General features: G+C 39.8%; 1 protein-coding gene across 3 annotated transcripts in view; it reads right to left on the bottom strand.

The window, feature by feature from the left end:
* tox2 (TOX high mobility group box family member 2) overlaps positions 1-22,733 on the bottom strand; it is a 92,748-nt gene extending 70,015 nt beyond the window's left edge. Inside the window, exon 1 of one of the 3 annotated variants that reach the window (XM_034138988.1) lies at positions 22,685-22,733. Coding sequence is in view for 2 of the 3 variants with exons in the window: in XM_034138989.1 (XP_033994880.1) it covers positions 20,201-20,284 (84 nt within the window). In the remaining variant the exon portion in view is untranslated. Of the gene's footprint in view, positions 1-20,200; positions 20,363-22,684 lie in introns of those variants that run through there. The other 2 variants (XM_034138989.1, XM_034138987.1) reach the window with 2 other exon arrangements.
* Positions 22,734-26,446: the final 3,713 nt, after the last annotated feature.

Below are 26,446 nucleotides of genomic sequence, written 5' to 3'. Positions count from 1 at the left end.
AAAAAACAATGGGAAGAGCAGGAAACTCAATTGGAGAGTATAATTGTGATGCAGGTGTTGATTTCATGGATGGATACTTCATCCTCTTCCAGCCCTGCCTCTCTCAAGCCTTCCTCCTCTTCCTCTTTCTTTACCTCTGCTATCCACTCTGCCTTTACATCTTTCTCTCCATCTTGAGTGCTGTGCCTCACCCTAATTAGAAATTCCCCCTCCGACCAACTGAAATTGAATTGCCCATCATTTGCATAATGATAGCTCACCGGGCTGACGGCCGATTTACCATGAGATGAAATGTAGCAATCACTTAAGAGAGTGACCATGAGGGAGTGTGGGTAAAGAAAAGGAGAGAGAGAACAAATGGAAGAATGAAATGGGATCACAAAGGTAGAGAGAAGCACGAGAGAAAGAAAGAGAGAAGTCCGACAGGTATTTAGGTTATTGTCTCATATAGCAATATAGCCGGAGGGGAGGCTGTGTCCTCAATATGACAGCAAGTGGACACAACAAGGACACAACAAGGACACATAAGGACGCTTATGTAACGCTGTTCCACCTCAATGGAAGCACTTCTGACTTTGAACTCTAATTATCATGGAGCATGTTTCATATAGAGCTGATATACTGAAATCCTGTACTCCCAAAGTCCTGAGCTGTACGGTGACCTTTAGCGTACAGCCTTCTACTTTTGTATTTCTTCCCCAGCTGCTTTCTATCTCAGGTCATTTCACATTTGTTTAAGTGGCAGACTATTTATTACAATTACAAATAAATAGCACAACTCAGAGAGGAATGAGAGTTTTTTCGGTCAGCAGAGGTTCAGAGTAGATTCTATTCAAAAGGCAATCAGCTCAATAAATAATATTCTCTCAAGCTCGGTCAACAGGTTGCAGCAGTTTAGGTCTGAAGAAACAACGACAAAGATGTTTGTGCATATAAATGTTTCTACTAGAGATGTCCCGATCCGATCACGTGATCGGGGATCGGAGCCGATCACGTGATTTTCAAAAGATCGGAATCGGGAGAAAAAAATCGGGGATCGGGAAACATTTTTTTTTTTCTTTTTTTTTTTTTTTTAATAAAATATTTCATTTTATTTAATGTTACAAAACAAAAATGACCATGTTCACGTCTTAAAGTCATCCTGAGGCCTTAGTTTTGGTTTAAAATTACACAACATCATGTATGTGTTGCTTCTTTTGGGCTTGTTTTCATAGACCTGGTTGCTTATTTCTCTCAAATCTGGCAACAGAGTGGGCGCAGTGTCTAATAGTAGCAGTAAGCTAACAAGAGGCTACGTTCAGCTGGTGCCTCGGGAGTCGGGACAGAGAAAATGTCAGGAGTTTGGAAGTATTATAAAATTGAAAGCGAAGGCAGTGTAACAGCCAGATGCAATGTTTGCAAGGCGGAGGTTCCGCGTGGTGGAAAGAACAGAGCTACGTTCAACACGACCAATCTAATACGCCACCTGAGAAACAAACACCAACAACAACACAACGAGTACACAGCGGCCACTCAGGTAACGGCACTGAAACAACCAACACTTTCAGAGACTTTTAAAAGGGAAAGAGAAACTGCCCCAGAACAGTGAAAAAGCCAAAAAAATAACAGCCAAGATAGCTGAATTCATCGCGTTGGATGACCAGCCGTTATCTGTGGTGGAGAACGTGGGGTTTAAGGGACAACTTGAATGCTTTTCTCCTTTTTTTTCTCTTAATGCATTGCATAAAGATCGGATCGGGAAAAATCGGTATCGGCAGATTGTCAAAATCAAATGATCGGAATCGGATCGGGAGCAAAAAAAGGTGATCGGGACATCCCTAGTTTTTACTGATAGGAAAAATGTCTCTTAACAAATTATGAAAGGTTGATTGTTTGGATCTAGGGTTATACATCATTTCTATTTTCAGAACAGAAGAAAATACATAAAAACAATTAATACATGTCTGTGACCTCCATTGTTGGTGTAAACGTTAAGCTGTTATTTTTAGTTTCTCAAGTAGATGCTTGGCAAGTTCTGACTTTGTTCCCCTCATGAGATCGACATCGGGAACTCCTGAACCGCCCACGGTTTATAAGAAGTGGTCAGCCTGTGAACAGTGTAGCTGTCAGTGAACGCCCTGTCAGTTCCACAACTGACACACTGTGAACAAATTACTGTAATCAACAATATGATAATCATCCCGTTGTCTCGCCTCTGCTGGGGCATCGATCTCACATCGTACTTGGCCTGAAGATTTGATTTGGCAAAAATCCCAATACATCTTGTCTTGATGAGGTCACGTAAGTGTGGGCAAATCAAATAATGCAGTGCGATGTGGCAAATCTTTTATCGAAATTGCTTATTCATGGAAGTGGGCTGAGGCAAAGGGTGTAGAGGTCATATTTGTTTCTAATAGTCAGCGTGATATGTTGGGCTATCAGGTTGGAAGCTCTGCCCAGCGACTGATAAGACCACTGTTTATTGTCTAACTTCCACTCTTTAACCTGAGGAACCTCAGACTCTCACACACGGTACTTTCCACTCTTAAGCCATTACCTCAATATGTGTGTGTGTGTGTTGTGTGTGATGTAGAAGTGTGTGTGTGTTTGCGTGAGAGTCCTGGTGCGTGTGTGTGTGATTTTTACTTTCCATCACATTTCGTGACCTAATTAAAAAGTCATGTCGATGCTCAATAAGTGACAGATCATCAAAAAGCACACACACAGCAGTGCACACACTCGCACACACACACGTCACTCAGTGCTCAAATCATTTATTAAATTCTTCAATCTCCTCTTCCTCTGTCCATCTCTACATAAGTGATCAGTGATCACATGTGGTATGTTAAAGTCTGCTGGCCCAGACAGGAGGGAGTTAAGTCCCTTATCTCTCCTCCCCAGAAGAAATTCCTACTAGAGGCCTCGCTCTGCTGGTTTCCTGCCTTCTTGCCCAATGCCCTATTTTTACTCATCGGCTGTAGAATACCAGGGGCAGCTTTTTCCTTGTCACTAACATATTTCCTGCCATTCTCACTCTGACATTTCTCCCCGCTGCACGCTCATATCTTTCCCCCTCTTTATGGGTCATAATCTTTCAGTTGGGGTCGTTCATATTCAAATGAACCGGTCGATGCCGGAGCTGCTGCGAGTTTACCCGTCAGTCTGGTTGTCTTTTTTTTTGCTTTACAGGTTTTTTAAACATCAGATTTGTGTTAATTTTAGATTTGTTTGACTGCTGCCAGAATAAATCAGGTCCACTTTGTGCTTCGGTGTAAGGCTATGAATGCTTATCTACAAAACCATAATCTGTTCTTCTGGTTTTGTGTTTCAGGCTACCTGTTAACACTGTCAACACTTTAATGATGTGGAGATATGGTAACACAAAAATGGCTCCTTAAAGATATCTTAAGAGTTTATTTGCAATAGAGAAATGTAATTCTTAAAATTAATAAATCAACCACTTTGATTGATAATCCCTTGAGTGCACAAAAAATATATGATTTATGAAAAGAATTGAAAACTGAAATATCAGTTTTTGCAAATGAACCAGTCACAACTAAAAATGATGAACCTCAAATCTAAGCTGTACCTCTAACATTGCCCCTCGAGCTCATGAACTGCCTGTGTGGTTTTAACAAATCTGACATAGGTCGAACAAATGATACCCTACAAACAGACTTCTGGTTGGAACAAGGCTTAGTCTTTTCATTAAATGTAAAAACAAACTCTCAGCCTTTCAGTGCAGCATGTTGTACTTTGTCAGCTAAAACCGTCCCGTAAGTTATAAATAAAGATCTCGATTTTCTGGTTACTCCACTTTACTGAAGCATTTTTAGTGCCTGAGTGACAAGTCAAACGCAAATGTACTACTTCACTCACGAGGCTCGGCAGTACAGAATGTGCAGTTAGAGAATTCAAAGTAAGAGGCCTGAGGACTTCTGAGGAGGAGAATGAATGGCAGTTTAATGAAAGCCTGGGGAGACATGATATCAGTGACTGACTCTTTCACTGCAGCTTTCCTCCTATTCATACACCAACACGCTTTAAATGCATGTGGATCGATGCTGGTTAAAAACACTAATGGCGCATAAAGGGAGCACAATTCACGTCTGTGTTTCTTTCTCGCCAAGGTCTGATCACTCAGACTACAAGTGGAATGCAGCTCTTAGTCGAGAATTTCGCGCCAGCTACAGGTGAACAAAAAAGCTCCATTGTCCACATTTTCATGGCTACTTTTCATACAAAACAGTGGCATTGAAATTCCAAATAGAGCTAGTTTTTGTTACCATTCACATTGCAGTAATAAACGGACATTCATTCTGATGAGTGGGATATTCTGAACCCGAGATGGTACACACCTGTGCTTGAATCACACTGTAATTAATATGGAGGGGGGGGGGGATTCTTTCTATTTTTGTTGTCCTTTTACCGAGTACATATGACTATCAATATTATTTCCCAGTAGGAGGTAAATGGTATTGAATGGTTTCCAGGTTGCCGGAGGGGAGAATACTCAGCTGACTAAAAAAGCCATTCTCCATTTTATCTCTCAATCAGTGTGTGTGTGGTATGTGTGTGTGTGGTGTGTGTGTGTGTGTGTGTGTGTGTGTGTGTGTGTGTGTGTGTGTGTGTGTGTGTGTGTGTGTGTGTGTGTGTGTGTGTGTGTGTGTGTGTGTGTGTGTGTGTGTGTGTGTGTGTGTGTGTGCGTGTGTGTGTGTGCAAATGTTCCCTTTTGACGAGGAGCAGAATGAACTGGGGCTTGCTGCACTACTAGGCCATGTGAGAAAAAGTTCACGTGATGCAGGCAAATACAGCCGGTCTTCAGCAGGATGGAAAGACTGTAATCAAACCATAAATCAGAAATCACCGAACTGCCATCCACCCACCCCCTCTCCCTTCTTTTTTTTTACAACCCTCCCATTTCTCTGCAGAGCTCCCTAGCATGTTATGTTACATACAGCCATGCATAAACTGCCCTGGACGAGGTGAAAAGCAGATCAATGAAAAATGCATTTTCCTCATATCGAAGGCTTTCATCATGAAATGTCTGAAATCAAACACTGGAAGAAGAATCCAATACTTTGACTCAGAACAATTGGTTCCTTCTAGAAGGCTTGGGCTGTTGTGTGTATTAAAACCATTTCTAAACCTAAAACAAACAGCTCTGCAGTCTCATGTGTGATGTGTTTTTCTGACTACTCACGATCAGACACAGTCCACATTTTGTCTGGCTATGACTTTCATAGTGAGCCACCTGGTGTGCTGTAATATCAGGAGAACAGTGGGGTCATTGTGAAGGAGCTGTGTGATATCAAGGAGAGTGACCCATTTAGAGCCCAGCCTCAGAGCTGACAAGCCTCTGTTATGTCTGGGACATCTGGAAGGCCGGAGTCGCTCACTCTGAGCTGTACAACACGTATGAGTCAATCCTTTCCAGGGAGGAAAAAACATCCGACATGGTCACGGATATTTCACACGCTCACCTATAGGACCTGGTCAGAAGAAAGAGCTGTAAAGAGGGGCTGAGGATCTGTTACAGTACAGTGAGAAATCTGGAAGGCATCCAAACAATATCTGAAGCTGTTCTGGTAATCTCACTAGAGATTTTAGAAGACTGGAAAAACGGTGCAGCGCAGGGTTATCTGCTGCTCAGCAGAAGTGCCCTGCAGATCAAGTGATCAGGGAAAAAAACTTCTATCTCATTATTCAAATGGGAATTACTTTTTTAGTAGCTCATTTCATCCGGTGATGTTCAAAAGAGGGCCTTGCATATTCTACAAAATAACAGTAAGCAGGAGAAACTGACTGCCTGAAGTAGAGAAAAAACATTGAATTCAAAGAAATGAAATGTTAACATTCATGTATCATACACAATGCTGTACAAAACAACCAAGATGTGGCCAATGAAGCTGCAGCGTTGCGCATTATATAAAAACGAATACATGAATGCATAATGAGAGGCCAAAATGAGCCAAGGAAAGCACACTGAAAATCCCCCAGGGGAAAGGAAATTATTCACAACGGACAAGGACACAATTCATAATAATATTGAAAAAGGGAAACTTTTTTCTCCCTTTATTTAAAATCCTTGCTTTAAATGCTAAACCAGAACTACCCTGTATGTATGTATATATATATATTGAGTGGCTTACCTTAACAGCAAGATAAGGAATTTAAAGGATCTGTTTTTTTACAATCACTTTCAGAGTACGGCCTGAGGTAGATTGCCAAAATGATATATTAAAAAAAAACAAGCTAACCTAATTTGAGTATGGTTTAAATGTAAGCATTTGTGCAAACGGTCTGATTATTTAATCTAAAAGAATCTCAATGTCATTTCACTTTCTATTTCCCAAACTATAATTCTGTATCACGAGGTAATTCATTATTGTGTGCAAAGGCAATTGGCTGCAAAGATTGAATCCTCAGCCCTTGTTTCATTTTCCATGTAATTAAATCAGCTTCTAAAAAAAACGATGTAAGCTGGCATACGATTTAGGGGAAATTAGCATTTTTAATCACAGTACATTACTTTAATAACTCAATAAATCTGTGGCAGCTGGAGCATCTGAGAATGTTGTCACAGCCACTTAGTTCTGCATTTGCAACTAATACAGGCTGATGAGAATCAGCCCGAGAGAGAGGGAGAATAAAAAGAGGGTTGCGAAAGGGGAGAAGAGAAATCCAAGCGAGAGAGACAGAGAGGATGAGAATCCAGATAGATAGGAATAACAGCATGGCAGGTGAGAAACAAGGGTGAGCAGGACCAGGAAGAGAGAAACATCAGCACAGACTTTGGCACAACTCAACCATTCTCTCCTCATTCAGTTATTAACTGTTAATCCCCAATTAGCTCAGCCGTCACCTCGGTGTCGTACACAGAACCTGCTAACCCCCTCGCGCTGCTTTGTCGCCTGGGTTTGTTTGTGCGGCTTAGTGATAGAAGTTGCCAAATACACTAAACAGCCCTGAATTATTACAGCAGAAATTGAATCTAATTGCGAAGGGTTGTCAAGAATGCGAACAAGCAAGCTACAAGAGTTGAAGCCGACATCCTGACCGCACAGAAAAAACATTGTGGTCTCTTTAAAGTAAAGGGAACAACAGGAATGTTTTTGTAATGTGAGGAAAGCTGGAAGTGTTGCTGAAAGGTCAGGCACTCTTTTATTGATTACTTCTCCATATCTACATTTCCGCATATGTTTTCCACCATCACCTCGCTATCCAAGGGACACCTATTTGATTAAAACCACAAAACTCTCACAAACCTGGCGACTCTCCTCTCCAGAACTGATCGTTTTTTAGCTTAAAAGACCCCTTCTTTCATTTAGTGCACTTTTAAAATGCTTGTTTTGTTCAACGAGTATACACAGATATTCATTCAACAATGATATAAACTGATACTGAAATGTAGTAAATATTGTCTGACCCTAAACATAATATAACTGGGGCTGAAAAACTGCTATGAATCAAATTCTCAGTATGGACTAGAATATCTTAATCACAGGAAGTACAATATTTGTCAAGGCAAAATACGCATCTGAATATCCAAATTCCCCCTGGGATTATTAAAGTTTTTCTGATTCTTCTTCTGTTTTGCGGCCGGGATGCATCGTCCCACATAAAGTATTCTACAGATTTTGTTTGGTATACAGCTCCTCCTCAAAATCCAACCTAATTATTGTATTATATATTTTCAATTACAATGAAACAATAACAAAGTAAACATTTGAATTTCCTCCTATATCATAAATAAGATAAGATAAGATTCCTTGAAGAAAAACACAATTGGATATTTTTCAACAGCACTGACAAACAACTTATTTGGCTTTAGCTATGGGAACTTGTTGAAAAGGATCATGAGATCACTCTGTGGTAACACCGATGTTTGATGTTGGACGAGGTTCACTCGTATTCACTCGTACTAATGAGAATAACAGAAAGTGTGAGCAGGTGCATGAGCACAAATGAAAGTGAGAGCTGTTGTCCTGTCAGCACATGCACGCCTGGGAAAGAGGACTCTGTCTTAGTTTGTGTGCATGTGTCACTGCTAATGTGTGGTATACAATTCTATTCTCTTCTTTTTTTTTCTCTGTAAGTTTGCAGAATTGCTCGGCAGGCCTCTTTCTCTCTCTGCCAGATAAAGCTCTATCTCTCCATCTCTTCTTTCTCTCTGTAGGATGTTTGTTTTCTAAGTGCAAGGCTACAGTAGAAACCTACATCATTTTACAGCTTAACAGTCAATATGTCTGGAATCACACACACACGTCTTTTTACTTCAAAGTATCTTCCAACGCGTAAACACAGAACTCAACATTTAATACAAATCCTATGACTTATTTGGATATGATTTTACATGCAAAATAGGCAGGAGAGGCCCATGAAAGCATGATGGCATACAATCAATACCCTGAAGGTGTATTGGCATGCGTCTGTGCCCGTTCGCTTTATCTTTGCAGTTCCATTGAGAAGACTGAGGAGCCTTGTCTCCGCTGATATACAGCTTTTTGATTCACTTAGCAGGCTTTGTCATATGCATGTTGGATTAAGCCTTGGACTGAAAATCAACCGTGCAGCTTGAGAGCACACAGGCACATGCTGCTGCAGCACTCACAAACCCGAAAACAGCCATTAGCAGGATGGTGGTAGACCCCGCTAATTAAGTCATCATCTCAACACCTCTCTCCCTCGCTGCATGGATCTGGTTTCAAAGTACACTTTCCAAAAGTGTCATGGTGTAATGAAAAGCATTACAGCGTAGGACATACAAGTATATTTCCTTGTGCTCTCTGGGGACAAGAGGCGACACACAGGACTTGTAGTTGCTTCCATCGACTATGTGACTAACATTAAAATAGCACCCAAAGAGGCTAAGTTGATTTGACAGGACATGTACAAGGAAAAGCTATTATAACGCCATGCCAGGCTGATTTTGTAAGAAGGGCTCGACTGGGCAGCTCGATCCATTTGCAGATCAGGCAGCAGTGGATAAGAAGCAACTGGATTTTTTTTAATACTCCTCAGCAAACACATAACAAAAACAGCTCACATTTATGGTTTTGAATCTCTCCGCAACTTCCTTTTTCTCTCTCGATTTCTCATACAATTGGCACGGGGGTTTTTACAGTGTGACTAGTAGGAATTTGTTAGAAAATGATCAAAAAGAAAGCTATGAAAGATCTCTTTAATGCAAGCTGTACAGTTTTCAAAACGTTCTAATAAAAACTAGATAACATTCGTTTTCTTTTGTTGTGGTTCATACTGCTCTGAGGTCAATCGAGGAAGAGGAAGATCACTTTGTTCTTTGTGTGTGCCAAAACAACCTCAAATGTCAATTACTGTTGGTCTATGCACAGCTAAAAGCAAGGAAGTGATGACACAGGTTTTCACACTGTCTTTTGATCTTGTAGTCATTTGGATAATTAATTTCATAGTTTAAATGCTAGCTTTTGTTTCAGCCCTTTAACAGGAAACATCAATCAAATGCCAGATGTCTAATGTGAACTAATAATAAACTGTTTATCTTATCTCTTCTTGAAATTCTGAAAGTGTATCTAAAAACATGTCCAGACTTTGAATTACCACCGCAGATTTAAACCTGCAGCTGTCACTAAATGTTTATTTTCTAATGTGTTTCCTTGTGAACAAAACAGTCGGTCATTAATATCAAATTAGAACGGTTGGTGAAGTCTGTCACATGACTCAGTATGGATTGGTTACTTTGTGCTACTGAGAGATTCATACACTCTATATGGTAAACAGTGGTGTTGTACAGTTTCATGTGTAGGCTGGGACCAACAACTGGGGTTTACATGTGACTATATATAAACATTATAACAAAGTGTGTTTCTGCGCCATGGCCTCGTGGTTTCTGATATGGCACAGCCAGCGAAATGGCAGAGAAGCCAATTTACAGTTTATAACTCAACCACACATCAATAATAGGAAAAAAAATAGATTACAGTAAATCCATGGTTCAAAAGCTGCATACCTTTCAAATGTCAAAGGGGAAACCACAATGGATAACTCATCTCAAAACTCATTTCAACTGCACAGTGCAAGCTGTATTACAAATATTCACCAGCCTACTGTTCCCTCAAGGTATTTTTCAGCAAAACACTCTATACATTTTCATTTCGGATGAGAAAAAAAGGAATGTATTTTTTCAGTGGCAAGCAGCCAAACCAATTTAATTACATTCCAAATCTCTACATATCAACCAGCCCGTGTTGTATTTCTCAAACTTCAACAACCTCCTTGACTTTCTCGGAGTAATTGAAATCTTCCACTCTAGTCATTATGCAGAGCTGCAGAAAGTACAACAAACCAAACCAAAAGGAACAAGGAGATCTGGCTCTCAGAATGAGCAGCTTTAGCCAATTTGTAACTTAATCAGCACATCTTGATACCGTTCCTCTGAAGTCAATTAAAAGAATATTAGGTAGTGTGTATCTAGAAAGAACTAACACCTTTCTCCTGCCAAAAAAAGGGTAATTACCCATGACTGGAGTCAGCAGAAACCTGTCAAAGTCTGATGAGAGGTTGCCGCTTTCCATTTTGGATTCATTCTTTAGCCTAGAGCCATGTCCAAAAAACACAGAAACATGCCTTTTGATGTGAAAATATTAATTAAATATGTATCTGAAAGCATTTCCTCTGAAAATATCAGACCTTGCAAACAACACAGTCAGTGCCAACAGGTAACTTTTTAGTACAAACAAGCCCCAATGCGGTAAATATGGAATGGAAATAAATCTATTCAATTTCGAAATGTCTCCTCGAGTTTGCTTCACCATTTCCACCACTGCAGATATGATGAATACTTTTTTAATTAATGTTGCAGTGCTTGATAAAACATCAAAAGATTTTTTAAAAGAGCTTACTGCCAAGTCGTTTAGTGTCTCAGGCTTTTTTTACTGCAAAGAAAAACTATAATCTCAGAGAGGTCCTCCCGTCTACCCGGTGGGTAATTATAGGATGGCAGGCAAATAAATCATCCATCAAAAATGGCAGTAAGTGTGGACTTCTGCATGTACTACAACCCAGAATAAGGTCCTGAGGTGACCAAAGTACTAGGCATGGCTTTGGTCACATGATGCTGTGTTTGCTTCAGGAAATCCTAATAACTGACTGGGATGAAGGCTTACAGAAAGTCCCAAAAAAGGTAATCTTCCTGTCTAGCTGGAATAAAGAAGAACAAATAAATAAGTGTAAATGCTTTAAGATGTCTTTAATTCAAAACATATGGGTATTTATGTACACATACCTTAACTTCCCTCTCTCTATCACTCTCTGCGACTGAATCTGTCTGAAAGACCAGCCACATGCCAGTGCCTTTGTGTCAAAGATTAAGTGAAACCAGGAGTGCCAGCAATGTTGTGTTTGCACAGTTAACACATTCACTTTCAGCTGCACCAACACATCACATACCAATCAACATAGAGAGGCCCAAAACAGACCTAAAGCAGCTACTGTAGATCCACAATCAAAATGCAGAGGGTACAAAAGTCATTCATTTTGAAAATGAGTTATGATACCAAGCCCCTTTACACATTACTGGAGCATTAGTATGGATTTGTGTAGATGTTAAAAAAAGCTGAAAAGACTGCAATACCAAAACAGATACAGCACTCATTGGCAAAGGAATAGAGAAATGCAATAACATCTACATTTGAGTTCAGGGTGAAGCTCTTCTATAAGATTAAGTGCTCTTATTTGACGCTGTTATCTTTGGGTAACAAAAACTGACTTATCAACATACAGCGAATGGAATTCCTGGAAAGCAAAGCAAAGCTACAATGAAAATATTATGAACAAAGCCCAAAAGTGCCAGAGGTGGTTTACTAGACTGAGGGGAAAAAAGGGGGCCTGGGGGGACTGTGGGTTTGTAGTGATAGGGGGGGGGGGGAGTCGCACACACTCACTTGGCACAGAGCGGCACACGGCAGAGGACCAATCCTTGGTGGCTAACAAACTGCCTGTTTAAACCTATAGTTACTCAAAGTGTCCCTAGTGTGTTTTCAATGTGAAAACAATTTTATCCGACTTTATTATTGATAATGTCACTCAGGCTAGTCACGCATCTTCCCTTTTTTTTCTTGTGTCGAAAGAGCTTGAAAATAAACGTCACAATTGGAGAAGGAAGCAAATAGAGGTGTGAAATGAAGAATACTGAGAAAATAAAGCTTCTTCCTATTTATTATAATACATGCGTCATGCGAAATCTTTGTAAAACTGTGACTGATATCACACTCAATTATTTGAATGTGTTGAACTGTTAAGACATTACTACTGTAAAGTACAGGAACCATTACAGCAGTGTCTCCAAAATAACATGGCTGCATCTCTATGGTCTGTGTGCTCACACATGTGCACTATGCGAGTGTGGACATGCTTGGATTTGCATGTATGAGTGTGTGTGTGTATCTGTGAGAGAGTGTATGTCTCTGAGAGTGTGTACTCAGTGGGCCCGGGGTCTCTGAGTGTGGGCCTGAACCAGCCATCTCCAGTTTTATTTGCACAGGACATGCCTCAGGAAGCTAAGACAACTGCTCATGTTTGCCCATGTTGTGCACCCCTCTTAATACACCAGACAGCTGCATTCTTCAACAGCGCAGACACTATGCTTATCAGTGTTTTCATACATTTATCCTATGGAATCTATGGGATTACCCTATTCTCAAAGACTTACTTCTACTAATCAAGAGAGGAGCCTGGGGACTGAAATGCTAACAAATAAACCACATGCTATGATCATATATAATGAAAAACATTATAACCTGGATTAACCGTCTTCAATTTAATGCATTTAACCTTCCTACAAGAAGGATTGAGTCAATAGTACAACAGTGTTGATGGGCAATGTGGTGCCTTCACAGACTTACTTACTCCAAGTTAGATTGTATCTTTCAAGCCAACAACCTGTCAAAATGTCCCCACTCTGATCCGTCAACATACTCAAAAATCTGCATTAACCCCCCTCTCCTTCCCTCCTTCCTCTCCTTAGTGTTTCATTTCCTGATTATAGACTAAACGGCGGTCTCATACCATTTCATGTAGAGCTTTTTCTGAAACAAATGCATGAAAGTACCACAAAAAACCGGCTATAACACACCATTCCCACAGAGATTTAATGAAAAACAAATTGTTGGGTGAACTGTGAGATCTTTGCGAGTGTGAAAGTCAGAGATGATGAGCTCCGTCTGTGCTTATGTGAAACGTTGATATGGTTTTCTCATACAATGATTACACTAATTTATGTAGCAAAGCCTGCTTTACACAAATCTGCCAAGGCCAATAAATGCACTCGTAATCTCCAGCATCTAGAATAATGACTCTGTGGTCTATTTGTTTATGAATCAAATGAAGCAATTATCCTAATGAAGATCAGCTTTCTTGCTCGGGGAATTGCTGTATTTCAAAACACAGAAAATGATTTGCCTTTGTTGCATCTGTCTTGGCTGCGATACCTTAACAGTAAAACAATGGGAGCGCCAGAATTGTTAGTGTATGATAATTAAAAACAAGCGATTCACTGCAGGGATGCTGAAACTGTTGCAGACTGAGCTGCGCACTTCCTGACCTGCAGTCGAAACCACATGCATGGGGATGATGCTAAATGTCAGCATCAACAATAAGTTTGGTTGTTGCTCTTGGTGAACCAAAGATATAAAGTTACATAACAGAAGGTCACAGCAGTTTCAGTGTTTCTATTGACTTTGGCCTATTGTTATGATAAAGACAGAGCTTACTATGCAACAACTTGTATTGCTAATACACACTTATCTCTATTGAAGCTTGTTATAGAGTATTGTTTTAGTGTGTGTACTTTATGGAAATATAAAGGCCACATTATGTAGATATGAAAACGAAACATTACTGAAAGAGGTTATTTTATTTCCTATTTGCGTGCTGATAGAAAGAAAATGAATTTGCTTTGAAATGCTACTGTAGCCCTGTAAAATAACCCCGGTAGAGCAGAGAGCGAATAACAGAAATGGTTAAATGAATCACATGAAGCAGATGTCTCTCTCTATCCCTCTCTTACTCTCTCCACACACACACACATTCATTAGTGAAATCCATCAATCAGCATTTCATGCAGTTTTGGTTTGAACCACACCAAATGCACTAAAACAATAAACGTCTGTCTTTCAAGTCGCTATCTGGACTGGAACACATCTGGTGGCAAGGCTCGTTTTGGTTTTCCACATCGTTGAATGACATTACAGACTCAAGGGCGAGCTGAAAAATAAAGTACCCCTAAAAATCTCTCTCCATTTTCACTCCATCTACAGCTTTCTCTCTCTCTCTCTCTCTCTCTCCCTTACACACACCCCAAATCTACTTCCCCCTCCCTGCACAAACCAGCTAACCTCTCAAATGCTATTCCACCACACCATCCCCCAACCAATCAAGAGCTGAATATAAAACAGCACAGGGAAACCGAATGGTGGGGGGAGAGATATGGTGGGGGGGGGGGGGGGGGGACAGACAGAGGCAGACAGACGGGCAAGGCTATTGCTACTGAGGAACCATTGGCCTCCTGAGGTGAAGACAGTTTAAAGCGCCTTGGCACATTGGACTACTTTACACAAGTCGAGGGGATGAAACACACACCCAACCTCCAGCTGAAGAGCCAGGAGTCAAGCCTGACTGTAGTATTTGGGTTTCAAGGGGCAGTGACGATAATTAGGGTTAATGTGATATAATGAGGTGCACAAGTTGGGCCAGGCGGGCTGCTTCGATTCACGCTCAATGTCAAAATTGGAATTACCCTGACATCTTGGGATGGCTGTGTTTCACATTACGTTAGATTGCCATGCATGCCACCAATCCTGAAAACTAAGGCTCTCCGTCGTACCCTAAAAGCAGTTTTGTGATTTCTTATAATAAATTGACTTTCTGGCTGATAGATTGGGATGTGATAGCTGCATAGAAAGGATTTGGATAGCGTTAGTATATCACAAATGCGTATTTGGACGGGTTTTAAAAATGCAATGTCATGACTGAATTCTTTGCAGTTAATGCAATCAATCATCGGCATAAATAGCCCGTTTCTATGAACCTATGTGATTAAGTAGCTAACCAGGCAGGATAAACTATACTATCTATTTCCAGCCATACATGACTTATGACTGTCTTAACACCTCTAGTAGCTCTGAGTCAAGTCTGGTCTAGATTTTAAAGTACAGAGCAGAGAACTGTAGTCTTTGCTACCTTCACTATCGTGTAGGTGAAACCCGAGTCCACTGTAGTAAATCCCTCATACAGTATGGACAGTACAGTATCCCCTTGCATGTACTCTTAACAGTCAATTACTGTCCTCGAATTCCCGATGACATCTTATGGTGTAGCTACAGAATAGCAACCACTGTATCATTGATGCCAATTTGGGGATTTTTCCTATATGTGTTGTAACTGAAATAGGCAAATAAACATATTTCAAGAGAGGTGAACAATTCAAGTGTATGCAATTCACGTATTCACAATTTAGCCTTTTGATTCTGTTAAAAAATGTACTTCCATTCCTGTTTTTAAACAATTGATTAAAAAGGCAAATATGATAAATAGTTCAGTTTTTTACTACTCTAAGAGTCTGTGCACAGAACACAATATAAGCTCTGCTGCTCCAGAGAATAACACTGTAGCTACTTATCATTAACTCAAAGACACAATCAGCCCCAGGCGATCCGGCTTCCCTCCATAACCTTTTGACATTGCTGCTGGGAAGGTAAATGAGAGAAGAAGTTAGACACAAAGAGGGGGAGAGACGGGGAGACAGAAAGATTTGATTATGAATAGTGCCAGAAAATGGTTAGACCAAAAAACTTAACAAAGTAGACTGCTGAGGGGTTTTATAAAATACTAAACATTGTTTTCATGCCATGACTTCATTTTCGGTTATCTATTATTTGCTCTTAGTTAACTGCCTGGAACGGGATCGGAACAATAAACTGGCCACTTTGAGTATTCCCAGTACCAGCAGCTTTAGAATGTGTTTTCCTCTCTGGTGTGCATTAGTGCCATGCATGGGTTAACATTTTCCCAGTGAGAACGGTTGGGATATTGCAACTCGGACTGGCCAGTCAGCAGAATGTTATGAATGGGCACAATGAAAAACCCCAAGTCCACGCTGTCGACCCAAGAATGCTTGCCTCCATGTAATTAACTTTTCTCTGTGTACAGAATGAGGTACTGCTGGAATATCTCTTTATTGTTTTCTATTTCTATTACAGTCATGTTTTGAAGAGAAGAAAAAAAAAACACATTCTGAGAATTCTACATGGAAAGTATTTTTGCCTGTCCATACTTTGAAGTATCCCATGACTAATACAGTGATTATTAGGGTAGTGGTGGTAATGTAACGGACCATTTGAAAAGGGTTGGTACGTGCTCTGCAAAAGCCGGCCTCATTGCTCTTTGGGTGGACGAATGGCAGCTGCTTGTTACGTGCATTTATGTGAGGATGCAATATGAGGCAGTATGAAGTATAACATGTGGGAAAACCTGCATCAAGGTATAAACGAGGGTTATCTTGTTAAACATGTTTTATACATTCAGCCTCGAGGTATAAAAGCAATTAGGAATGCGTTAACTGCACACACACATGCACGCATACAGTCATACACAGTAATGCTTTGATTGAAAAATCACCTCTCTTAGAACTGCACAAACTGTGTATCAATAAAGAGTTTGCTCCGCACTGCGGTGAAAATGGCCCCAGCATATATAAATACGTACAGTAACTGGGAACAGACTTCAACTATGTAAAGAATAACATCTGCAAACCATTGGATTATAAACCTACAGAATAACTACAGTATAATTACTTGAGAACCTCTCTCTTGGGCACCATGTTGTTAGAGGAAAGAGGGATGAGGAGAAAGTGGAACAGCTACAGTAATCTATCCAACTTCATTTCACTGGAGTGATTCTGCCTGGGGGTATGCACAAGTCATAATGCATTTGACAAATAGTCTCTCGCTAAAACAGGCATTTGCGAAGAAGTGGCCTTCAGCGCTGGTATACACAGCTGAGTGTACGCTGAACAAACAAGCCTCCCACTCAGTGAGGAAAGATACAGAGAGCTTCAAAAAGATTAGGAGAAATCTTGGGCGAAAAGTAAAGATGACTCACAGTGATTGTGCAAGTGCAGGACAATGCAAGTTGGATGGAGTTGAGAAGAGCAACAGCGCCTTGGGGTTCACGGCAAAAATAAAAAAGCAACGCTTATCTCATGTGTTGTTCTTTGCGTTGTTCTGAAATGTGGATGCACAGGTTCTTTTATGAAATAATTTACAATGACATTCAGAGAAGTACAATGGCATTTTCATCTAACGCAATCTCATCATCATTTTGTAATTGAATCAAATTTGGGTTTGAAAAAGGAAATCAAAGTGTAAAGTACATTAGACTACCTTTGATTCCTACATTTAGAATGACTGTATTTTGTTGATGTTTAAGGTATAATTGAAGGAAACCCATTGCCTAAATTCGTAGGTCAAGTGCATTCATGGATTTGTGGTAATGACTTATTCTGTCAGTGTGATCCATATTCCTGGCAGCCATCAATCAATCATCAGACTGAATGTGGTAGATCAGTTCGAACTAGTTTCAACTTACACATTCCTTACGTTCCTCAATTATTAACCCCTTCAGGTAGAGAACAGCTTGAATATGAGCACACACACAAAGCCATTTTCACAAAGCCGAACAGTCACTGGCAGAAATAGATGTGTTTGCTAGAACAGGAAGTGCTGGGCTTTTATAAATGGACTGTCCCACTTAGTATTATACACACTTCCTGTTAGGTTAATTTATTACTGTACAGTAATGATGCAAAACCACACAAGTGAGTTTCATATAAGTCATTTATTCTAACTGTTTCAAGTGTAAATAAGGGTAAATGAAAAGCTAATACTATTTGAAAAAACTACATTTAAACCATGCATGCAATAGCTATAACCAACTTCATATAAAATGTGAAATACGAAAAAATTATATTTTCATCATCTTTATCTTTATCATCTTTGCAAGCTTCCCTATTAACACCTGCTCACACAGTGCAACTCCAGGGGGTCAACTCCATCTCGCTCACAAATTAAACTGCCATAGAGGATGAACTATTGGCCAAACGCCATATGAAGCTCCTGTATCATTATTCAACAGTTATGTGTGGTAGTCGGCACCGATCGGGCTCAGATAATGTGTCACTTTACATCTTAGTCACAGATGCTACTTTAGTAATGACAATGTTATACGATTCAGTCCTTGAAACCCAAATCTGCTTGGTAGCGGGCCAAAAACCTGAGAATCATGATAACTGCTGCAGTTCATTGTGTTGCGCTACAAGACCTGAGACATGGCCTCGGTCCGAGAGCCAGGTCTCATTGTGATCTTAAATACACATCCACAGCAGCTGTGCGTGCTTAATTTGCTTATAACATTATCACAAAGAGATTACAAAAACCCTTCAATGTGAGAATATTTTGCTTGTAATCACTTCATTAACAGGCTAATTTGAGGTGTGATTTAATATTATTCCACTTTAGGATCAGTTCATGTTGGGGTTTAAGTTGTTGTTACAGCAAGTTAGGGGTTAAGGAATGATTGTAGCCTCATATATTGTAATTCAAACCTCCCTCTGCAAAGTGGGTGTGAGAGTGTGTGTCTGTGTGTGTTGTTCGTTTATACATACAGGTGACTGTGTGTATGGACAGGGGAGATTAACAATTCAAATATTGTACTGTGCTATAATGTTTCACTTTGTCATCAGCAAATGTTAACTGCCTGCTGGCCTCCTTCCAGGTGCTAAGGCAAGCAAACCTATTTGTATGGCTGCGGGTATAATGCCTTCTTCTAGCTCTGCCAAATGTTTACACAAGTTTTACCCTGACCACATGAAAAAAATAGCCTTGTGGCATGTGACTTGTAATCTTGAAATATGTTGTGCATTTGCTTAAATGCAAAACCTTTATCAGTCAAAGTAAGGAGTCAGAGCCAGTGCACACTGCATTAAACGAGTGAGAAGGGGACAAAAAGTGATCTCTTTACAGTACCATGATGACATTCAACAGAAAAATCAGCAAAAATCAGTAAACTTGACAATATCCAAATATAGACTGATGTTAACTGATTTGGTGATTATTTTCCTCAAAAGGCAGCTTATCACAAATGATAATTCAACTGCAACTACTCCTACTTATACAAGTGACTGACGTTCCGGTAATATTGGATACGATTCCGTGCGTAAAAACGCATATGCAATTCCTAACTTCTCACCGATGTTGAGAATAGCTGATAAACAAATTCCAGTATGTGATACTTTAGAATTGCAAACCAAAACATTGGTTTCTATTTAGGTTGGAGGCGAATTAATTATTCCTAAAAAGTTATTATGTGTACTGTACAGTGATGAGATTGGATGTGTGCGCAAAAAGGTGTTAACCAAGCCTGTAGGCGAATGTATATTCTTCATGAAAAACACTTTTATCGAGCAATGAAACACATACAAAATATTATGCAGACTGTTCAGCTTATAACTGAACAATATACATCTTAGAATCACAAATACCCCGATCCCTAACCTGCAGTCAAGTTCACATTTAGAAGCAATCTTTACAGGTTTGTATTAGACTAATTGTGCATTGACCCATATGGGTACCTGTTTGGAGCAGATAAGATAGCACTTTTCCGCAGTTAGGTCTACACATTTTAAATAATATGGGTTAGATTGAGCTTTTTTTCATGTATTTAAGTAAGGGGAAAAAAGGCACAATCAATTTGTGTGTATTCAGTAGCTCCAGTGCGCTGGAGAGAGGGGTGCTCCAACTCAGCTCACAGGACAGCTACAGTACAACGTGCCCTTAGTTTATCCAGATTAACACATTACATTTATGCAAATTGAAGGGTGCACTAGCTCAGAACAGGTGTCATGTGTGCCTTTCTGCAGAGTTCAAAACAATCTGCTAATTAAAAATACAACAAAGTTCAAAGACAATGCAGCTCCAAGACGGCTCATTACATTCTAATTCATCCCGAGGGAAATACAAGTGCAGCACTCCCCAGTCATGCTCCTTCTACACATACATTATGCTCCTGCTCATATATATGGCACACCATGTGTAGGCTATGTAGCTACTTGTGCGCGCGTGCATCATCACACCAATTGCTGCACCTCTGACCGACTATAAGTCCGTAAAGTAGAAATCATTGTTACCTTGTTGGAGTGGTAATAGTCCAAACCGGAGTCAGTACATGAACCCACGCTTGAAGGGGGAGCTGGATAAAATCTGACGTCCATCTCAGAGTCCGCAAGACTGACGGCATGAAAGCGTAGCTCCACAAACCTGCGCGACTTCTCTCTCTCTCTCTCTCTCGCTCGCTCTCTCTCTCTCTCCTCTCTCTCTCTCTCTCTCTCTCTCTCTCTCTCTCTCTCTCTCTCTCTCTCTCTCTCTCTCTCTCTCTCTCTCTCTCTCTCTCTCTCTATCCCTCTCTCCTGCACACACTCTCTCCCTCTCTTTTTCTTTTAAATCGAACAAAAAGTAGAAGAAGAAAAAGAGGTCGTTCACACACGTCCTACACTTACTTTAGCACTATCTGGGCATTCAGCATGGTGATGCTCGGATATAACATCCCTATAAAGTTCACTTGGAAAGAGGGGGAAACAAGAGGGCAGCTGCACGCCTTAGTGGGCAAATAAAAAGCCAAACGGTCACTGAAGTTTGTTTGGTAGCGAGCCGAGCCGAGCTGGGCTGCAGGTAAAGGTGCAGAATGAGTCTTGTCGACGGTTTCTCCACAAAAACGCCCCGTGCTCCGTTCCCGGTTTCCAGACGCGCTGTAGCTTTGTCATGTGGGAGCGCTCAGACACATCCATGCGTTCCCGGACACAGAGGGGCTGCTCGGCTGCGACCTCTATCGGCCAGAACAGGGACAGCAGGAGAGGAGGTGTAGTGGACAATGATTCCCCCCACACTGGGGTCCCTCAGACTCTCCTCAGTTAGAGAGACAGTCTATTTGTTGTAGTGAAGACATCAACAATCTATCTCAAGTTCATTTAACAGTCTGATTTGTAGACATTTGTTGGCCATAAACGTGTTTAACTGTAATCTCTGACATTGTAATCAAGATCACGACCAATCAATCAATTGAAATTGGATGAATGGGTTTGTCCATTCCCTGTAATTTAAGAAATATACAGTAGTGGACGAAGTATTCCAATCAGTGAAAGTAGCAATACCACACTGTAAAGAATACTACTAATACTAAATAAGCATTTGAGAAAGTGTGTTTAAAGTATGGAAAGTACCTACTGTAAGGCAGCAACATGGCCCCTGTTTTTGATGCCATACTATTCTATTCTATTCTATTCTATTCTATTCTATTCATGGATTATCACTAACTTTCCTATAGTTGATCAAGGTCAAGCTACCTTTGAATGTTTTATATGGCGCTTGGTGGCTCAATTTAAAACAGGGCATTATATTTTATTAGATTAATATTTAGCAAGAAAATAGTTTTGTTTTTCTTCAAGGAAGCTTACTGTGGCAGTCATTAAATGTACTGTAGTTAATTTCCCTTTGAAGAGTTGTGGAATGATTTAGTTGTGAATACTTAAGTAGAAGTAGCTCAAAAATGTTCTACAGTAATTGAGAAAGGTAATAAAGTTACATTTAATTACTGGTCTACCACCAACATCACCACCACAGGGTAATTCTTGTTACATGTATAAGCTAAATAAACCATACAACACAAGAATATAACAAATGCAATATCTTAAGTTTAATTTGATGAAAATGTGAATATTTCTAAAACATGTCCCTCTGATGTAATACCAGGTTTGAATGCGTCACTCACGTAAACAGTATATATAGCTTCAGTGATGGAAATACCTGATAAATAATGTATCGTGTTACGTTGTTATACAATGTAAGCGGGAAAAAATGTAACTCTGAAGCTACTCAAAGGGAAACATTTTTAATAGAAAACCAAGGTTCAAGCTCTTAACAGCCTCATTAACTTTGTATGATTGGAGTGTGACTATAATCCAGATGAGAAAATCTAACATTTCCCTTTTGTTTCTTTATAATGTCACTGACTGGACTGTCAGGGATGACCATTAAAAGAGCTACAGGCTGAATGTTAGGAGGGATACAGCTAAAAAGGATAACCCTGCACATTTGGCCAGACATAGAAAGGCCAAATATCTTTTTATATATTGAATATAATAAGACTTCCTGTTTGTGATCATTTTAAGGCAACAGACTACGGGGTTAAAAAGCTAACTAATGTTTACATAAATGCAGACATTTGAGTTTTGCCATCCGTGTTAAACATTTAAATTACTTACATCACTTCCAACGCACTGGTTATGATGTGTAATACAGCTCTTAGTAAGACCATGAAGTTCACGCTTTGCTATAATTTATGGTAAAAATCAGTTTCACATGCTCCAAACCACTAAATCCACTGCCTTAAGCTATTTCGGAAATATACTTTTTCTACCTTACAGTATTTCATTTTGATGCCTGTCTTTCATCCAGCAGGCAGTTGAATACACACTGAGAATAGATATTCTCATGGTAGCTGACATAATATATATATATTGCTACTGTGCTCCAGCTTTGACCCTTACAGGCACACACACACACACATATACACATTCACATTTACACACAGCTGGACAAACGCAAAACATACTCACGCAGCGGTCGACACAACAGGATGTAAACACAGAACAATGTCCAACCAGAGCTTCAAATAGGTGCAGGGAGGGAAAATAACACCGCTCACAGCCAAATGTGTATCACACTGTTCCTAAGAATGGGGTGGAGTGGTGTTATGTGCTCACTCATACGTGTAGGGAAGTGTCATTAATTCGTTTTTTGCAAGGCAGAGCAACATGTAAGTTACGCATACCGGCCCAATTTGTGTATTTCTTGTTGTTCTGTGCTTTTGGTGCATATGTGGGAGTTTTTTTTTCTTTTTCGGTGTGTTTCTGTTACCAAAGCTGCCATTGTCAACCCAGTGGGTAACTTGTTGGCCCCCTCAGGACTGGGCCTATGTTCGCGTAGCTATTACGCAGCATGGAGGCTCTGGCCCTGGGGTGTGAGCTGCTTTAATACCAGGCACAGATGGGTCACACTGTGGGCTTGCTGTGGTGATCTGCCATCAGCTGCCAACTCAGCCTGTCCTGAATCCAAGCTTGTGAGGTTAACTGTCACAAAGACGCCGATTTCTCCTCATCCTGTACCTCTGTGTCGCTGTCTGTCTGACTCCTCTCTCCCCGTCTCTCACTGTCACTTGTTCACTCTGTTACTCAGTCACTGTTACAACAGCAGATACAGTACACAGGGGTATCTGGCACCGGCCCACTCATGGCTTCATGGGAAAGGAATGCGTGTCATTCTTTGTGTTGCAGCGCTGCGTTACACGAGGTATTGGCCAGACAGAAAGCAAATGATGCCACAGAGAAGGAAAGACGTTTCATCAAATAAAGAGGGGGTGTAAGATATTTAGTAAATGAAAAAAAAGAAAGAAGTGGAAGGGTGAAAGGATGAGACACCGGGTGGAATTAGTTGCGGGGGACTCAGACTGGTGTCACATGTAAATAAAGTGGAGATGACACAGTAACAGAAATATAAAGTCACACAAACTTTAAAGATGTGTAAAAAAGAACAACTAATTTCCAACGTGGGATGCAAATCATGTAGTCTTCCTTGCCATCTTGAAAATCATTTATCCACTAAGAGCAATTAGCAAGAACAAACACTTTTTATTGCCTTGGTAAGAGCTCCAGCTAGCACCAAAAAACGAGAGAAAATATAAAACAATATCTTCCATTAAGGGTTACGACCCAGCCGGTACTTGGATGATGTCAGCAGTACTGCTTTTATGACTTCTTCTGAGCTTAAGTGATTTTACTTTTCAGAAATATATAAGTATTTTTCTTTGAGACTTCTAAACGTGGTGACTCTGAGCCCTCAACAATTATTATCAAGTTAAAAGAACTCAGTAATACTCAGTAATGCTTTTTGCTTTCACAGGAGAAATTGGCTTTTGAGAGAAAAATGTCACTTTTTGTTAAATTGGTGTACAATTTACATCAGTGAAACATTTCCAGAGTGTGTCTCAAGACAAATAGAAAAAGGTTTTCTTCCGTTTCTACTTTGCACCTTACATTTTTCCTCTTGCACTTAAGTGAGCTGTTCATTTTCCTTACACTTGTAAATGTGCTATGATTACCTCCAACCAGCGATAAACACCAAATAAATCACTCTTCCCTCTATCTTAAGTGTGACTGTTTTTTCTTTGTGCAAATGTTCTGTCTTCGCTTGTTTGTTTTACATCAGTGTATATCATTAACGAGTGCTCTTATCACACTTTGAGATATTTGCTTCCCTTTCCTTGTCACAGTTTTTTTTGAAAATGTTAAGCAATATGTGTTACAAAGAACAGAGCACGAGTGTTAAATAATGTATATTAAATTGGTTGTGATAAAGACAAGAAGTCTTTTATCACAGAAAGAAGGAGACGAGCACTTACATTGGTCATAGACACTTCATACCGAAATTATTCATAATAACAAAATCCTAATTTAAATGTAATCTGTGTTTTTTTTCTGAAAATAATAGATTCAACGTTATATCTGCTCTTTATTATACTGTGGCATTGTGGAGCTTTGAGCTAGATACTAATGTCAACATGCTGATGTTTAGCAGGTATTTTTTAATTATAAAGTTTTAGTTCAAAAAAAGATAGAGAAGACTTAAAAGACAGACTCGGTTCTCTTGCAAGAACAGTTTCATAACAACTAAAAACACACATTATGTAAAATGTATGTTCATAAATGACATGTCTTTAATAAAGTGAAGTGTGTTGAACACTTCAACTATGTATGTAAAAATACTCAAGAAAGACAATTAAAAGCATAGGAAGTGGAAAAGAGAGGTGTCAACAGATACTGCAATGCACTGTACTTCAGAGGTACACTTATTCAACATGTCTTAAGTGGAATCCTTCTACTCTACACGAGAGAATACACATTAGCCTACTCTCTCATCTGTAAAAAAGAAGCAGTTATGCAAGTGTTATTTTTATGTCACTATAATAAGATCTTCAGTTCAGCGCTAGTTATGGGAAGTGAAGCTGTCAAGGTGCAGTTTCGTCAGACACAGCAGGACTTTCATTGTTGGTCATTTTGTGTAAAATATTAATGCTAATTCTGTTGTAAAACAGGTCAAAGCTTTCATGTTCAATAATTACTGTCAGGCGTTTACGAGGTCATGTTATTTCTTTGCTAACATCAGAGCAGCATGAGGTTATTTTTAACATGGATGTTGCATGGATGTTCTTTTCCTTTGAATCCAAATTGAAAGACCTAAATATTGCCTCTACTTTTGATTTAATTTAGCACTAATGTAAATGTTGTAACAGCGTCGCTTCCCTCCACCGATAGCAACTCCATATATGGTTGTTCTGAGAAAAGCAAACAGCAAAGTAATGGTAAACAGGAAATACATTAAGCAGAGATGATTCATTAATGACCTGAAAACACACTGTTTTCGCAGTACTGCAAAGACGCAGCAAATTTCTGGAAAAGAATATAACCCAGGGGAACTGATTATGCTGAAAAGATTGACCTTTGCTTTGATTTGTGTCATTTGTGTTATGTTGAGTATTGTGACAGAGCAGCTCATGAAAATGTTTTGTAAATGCCTCTATAAATGTCTTTGACTTACTTTATGTCAATTTAACCTAAATCAGACCGGTACTCAGGTGCTTAATATTTCACTTTCACATTTCCGCTTGTCTCCTGCTTCCTAACAATATTGAATGAAAAACCATTCAGCTCAGTAGGTTTGCTTTGTTCTCTTCAACCATGCACGTAAAATGATTTATATTACTTTGTTCAAAACTCTCATGATCATGAACGAAAGACAAGAATATGAATCTCAATTGGACTACGTGGAAGTTCTGTGAGGACAGACAATGAAAATGATGGCAGGACCTTGTTGGAACACAGTTCTGGGTTAACAAGGCAAATCATCTCTCCAGACGCAACATCCCGACAGACTTCATGTAGCCTCAACTGTCCCAACGACCAATGTCTTACAGAAGACCCCATTCTTGTCTGGGGACATTTTAATGCTGAGACCCACTGACCCCCAGTAAGTTTTTATTTGCTCCCCTATGAGATCATATTTCTGCACGTTCTTTCAGAGTGCACAACTGCCTATGGTAAGCAAAGACATACTCTACAAAAACCTGAAAGTAACTTAAGGAAACCGCAGACATTTCAAATGACAAAATGCAGGACTGAAATATTTTCTCGGGTGGCATCAACCACATTTCTATATTTATGCAAATAAACTAAATTGTGTGACAGTTCCAGAATAACAACAATTACATGGTGAATAATGCTTTGCAGAATTTGCACTTTTCTTTGCCCAAGCACAGTTGAGTT

This window comes from Trematomus bernacchii, unplaced genomic scaffold (assembly GCF_902827165.1).
Source record: "Trematomus bernacchii unplaced genomic scaffold, fTreBer1.1, whole genome shotgun sequence".
NCBI classification, from domain to species: domain Eukaryota; kingdom Metazoa; phylum Chordata; class Actinopteri; order Perciformes; family Nototheniidae; genus Trematomus; species Trematomus bernacchii.
Note: the sequence above shows the minus strand (reverse complement) of the source record. Positions and strands in the feature narration are given on the sequence as shown.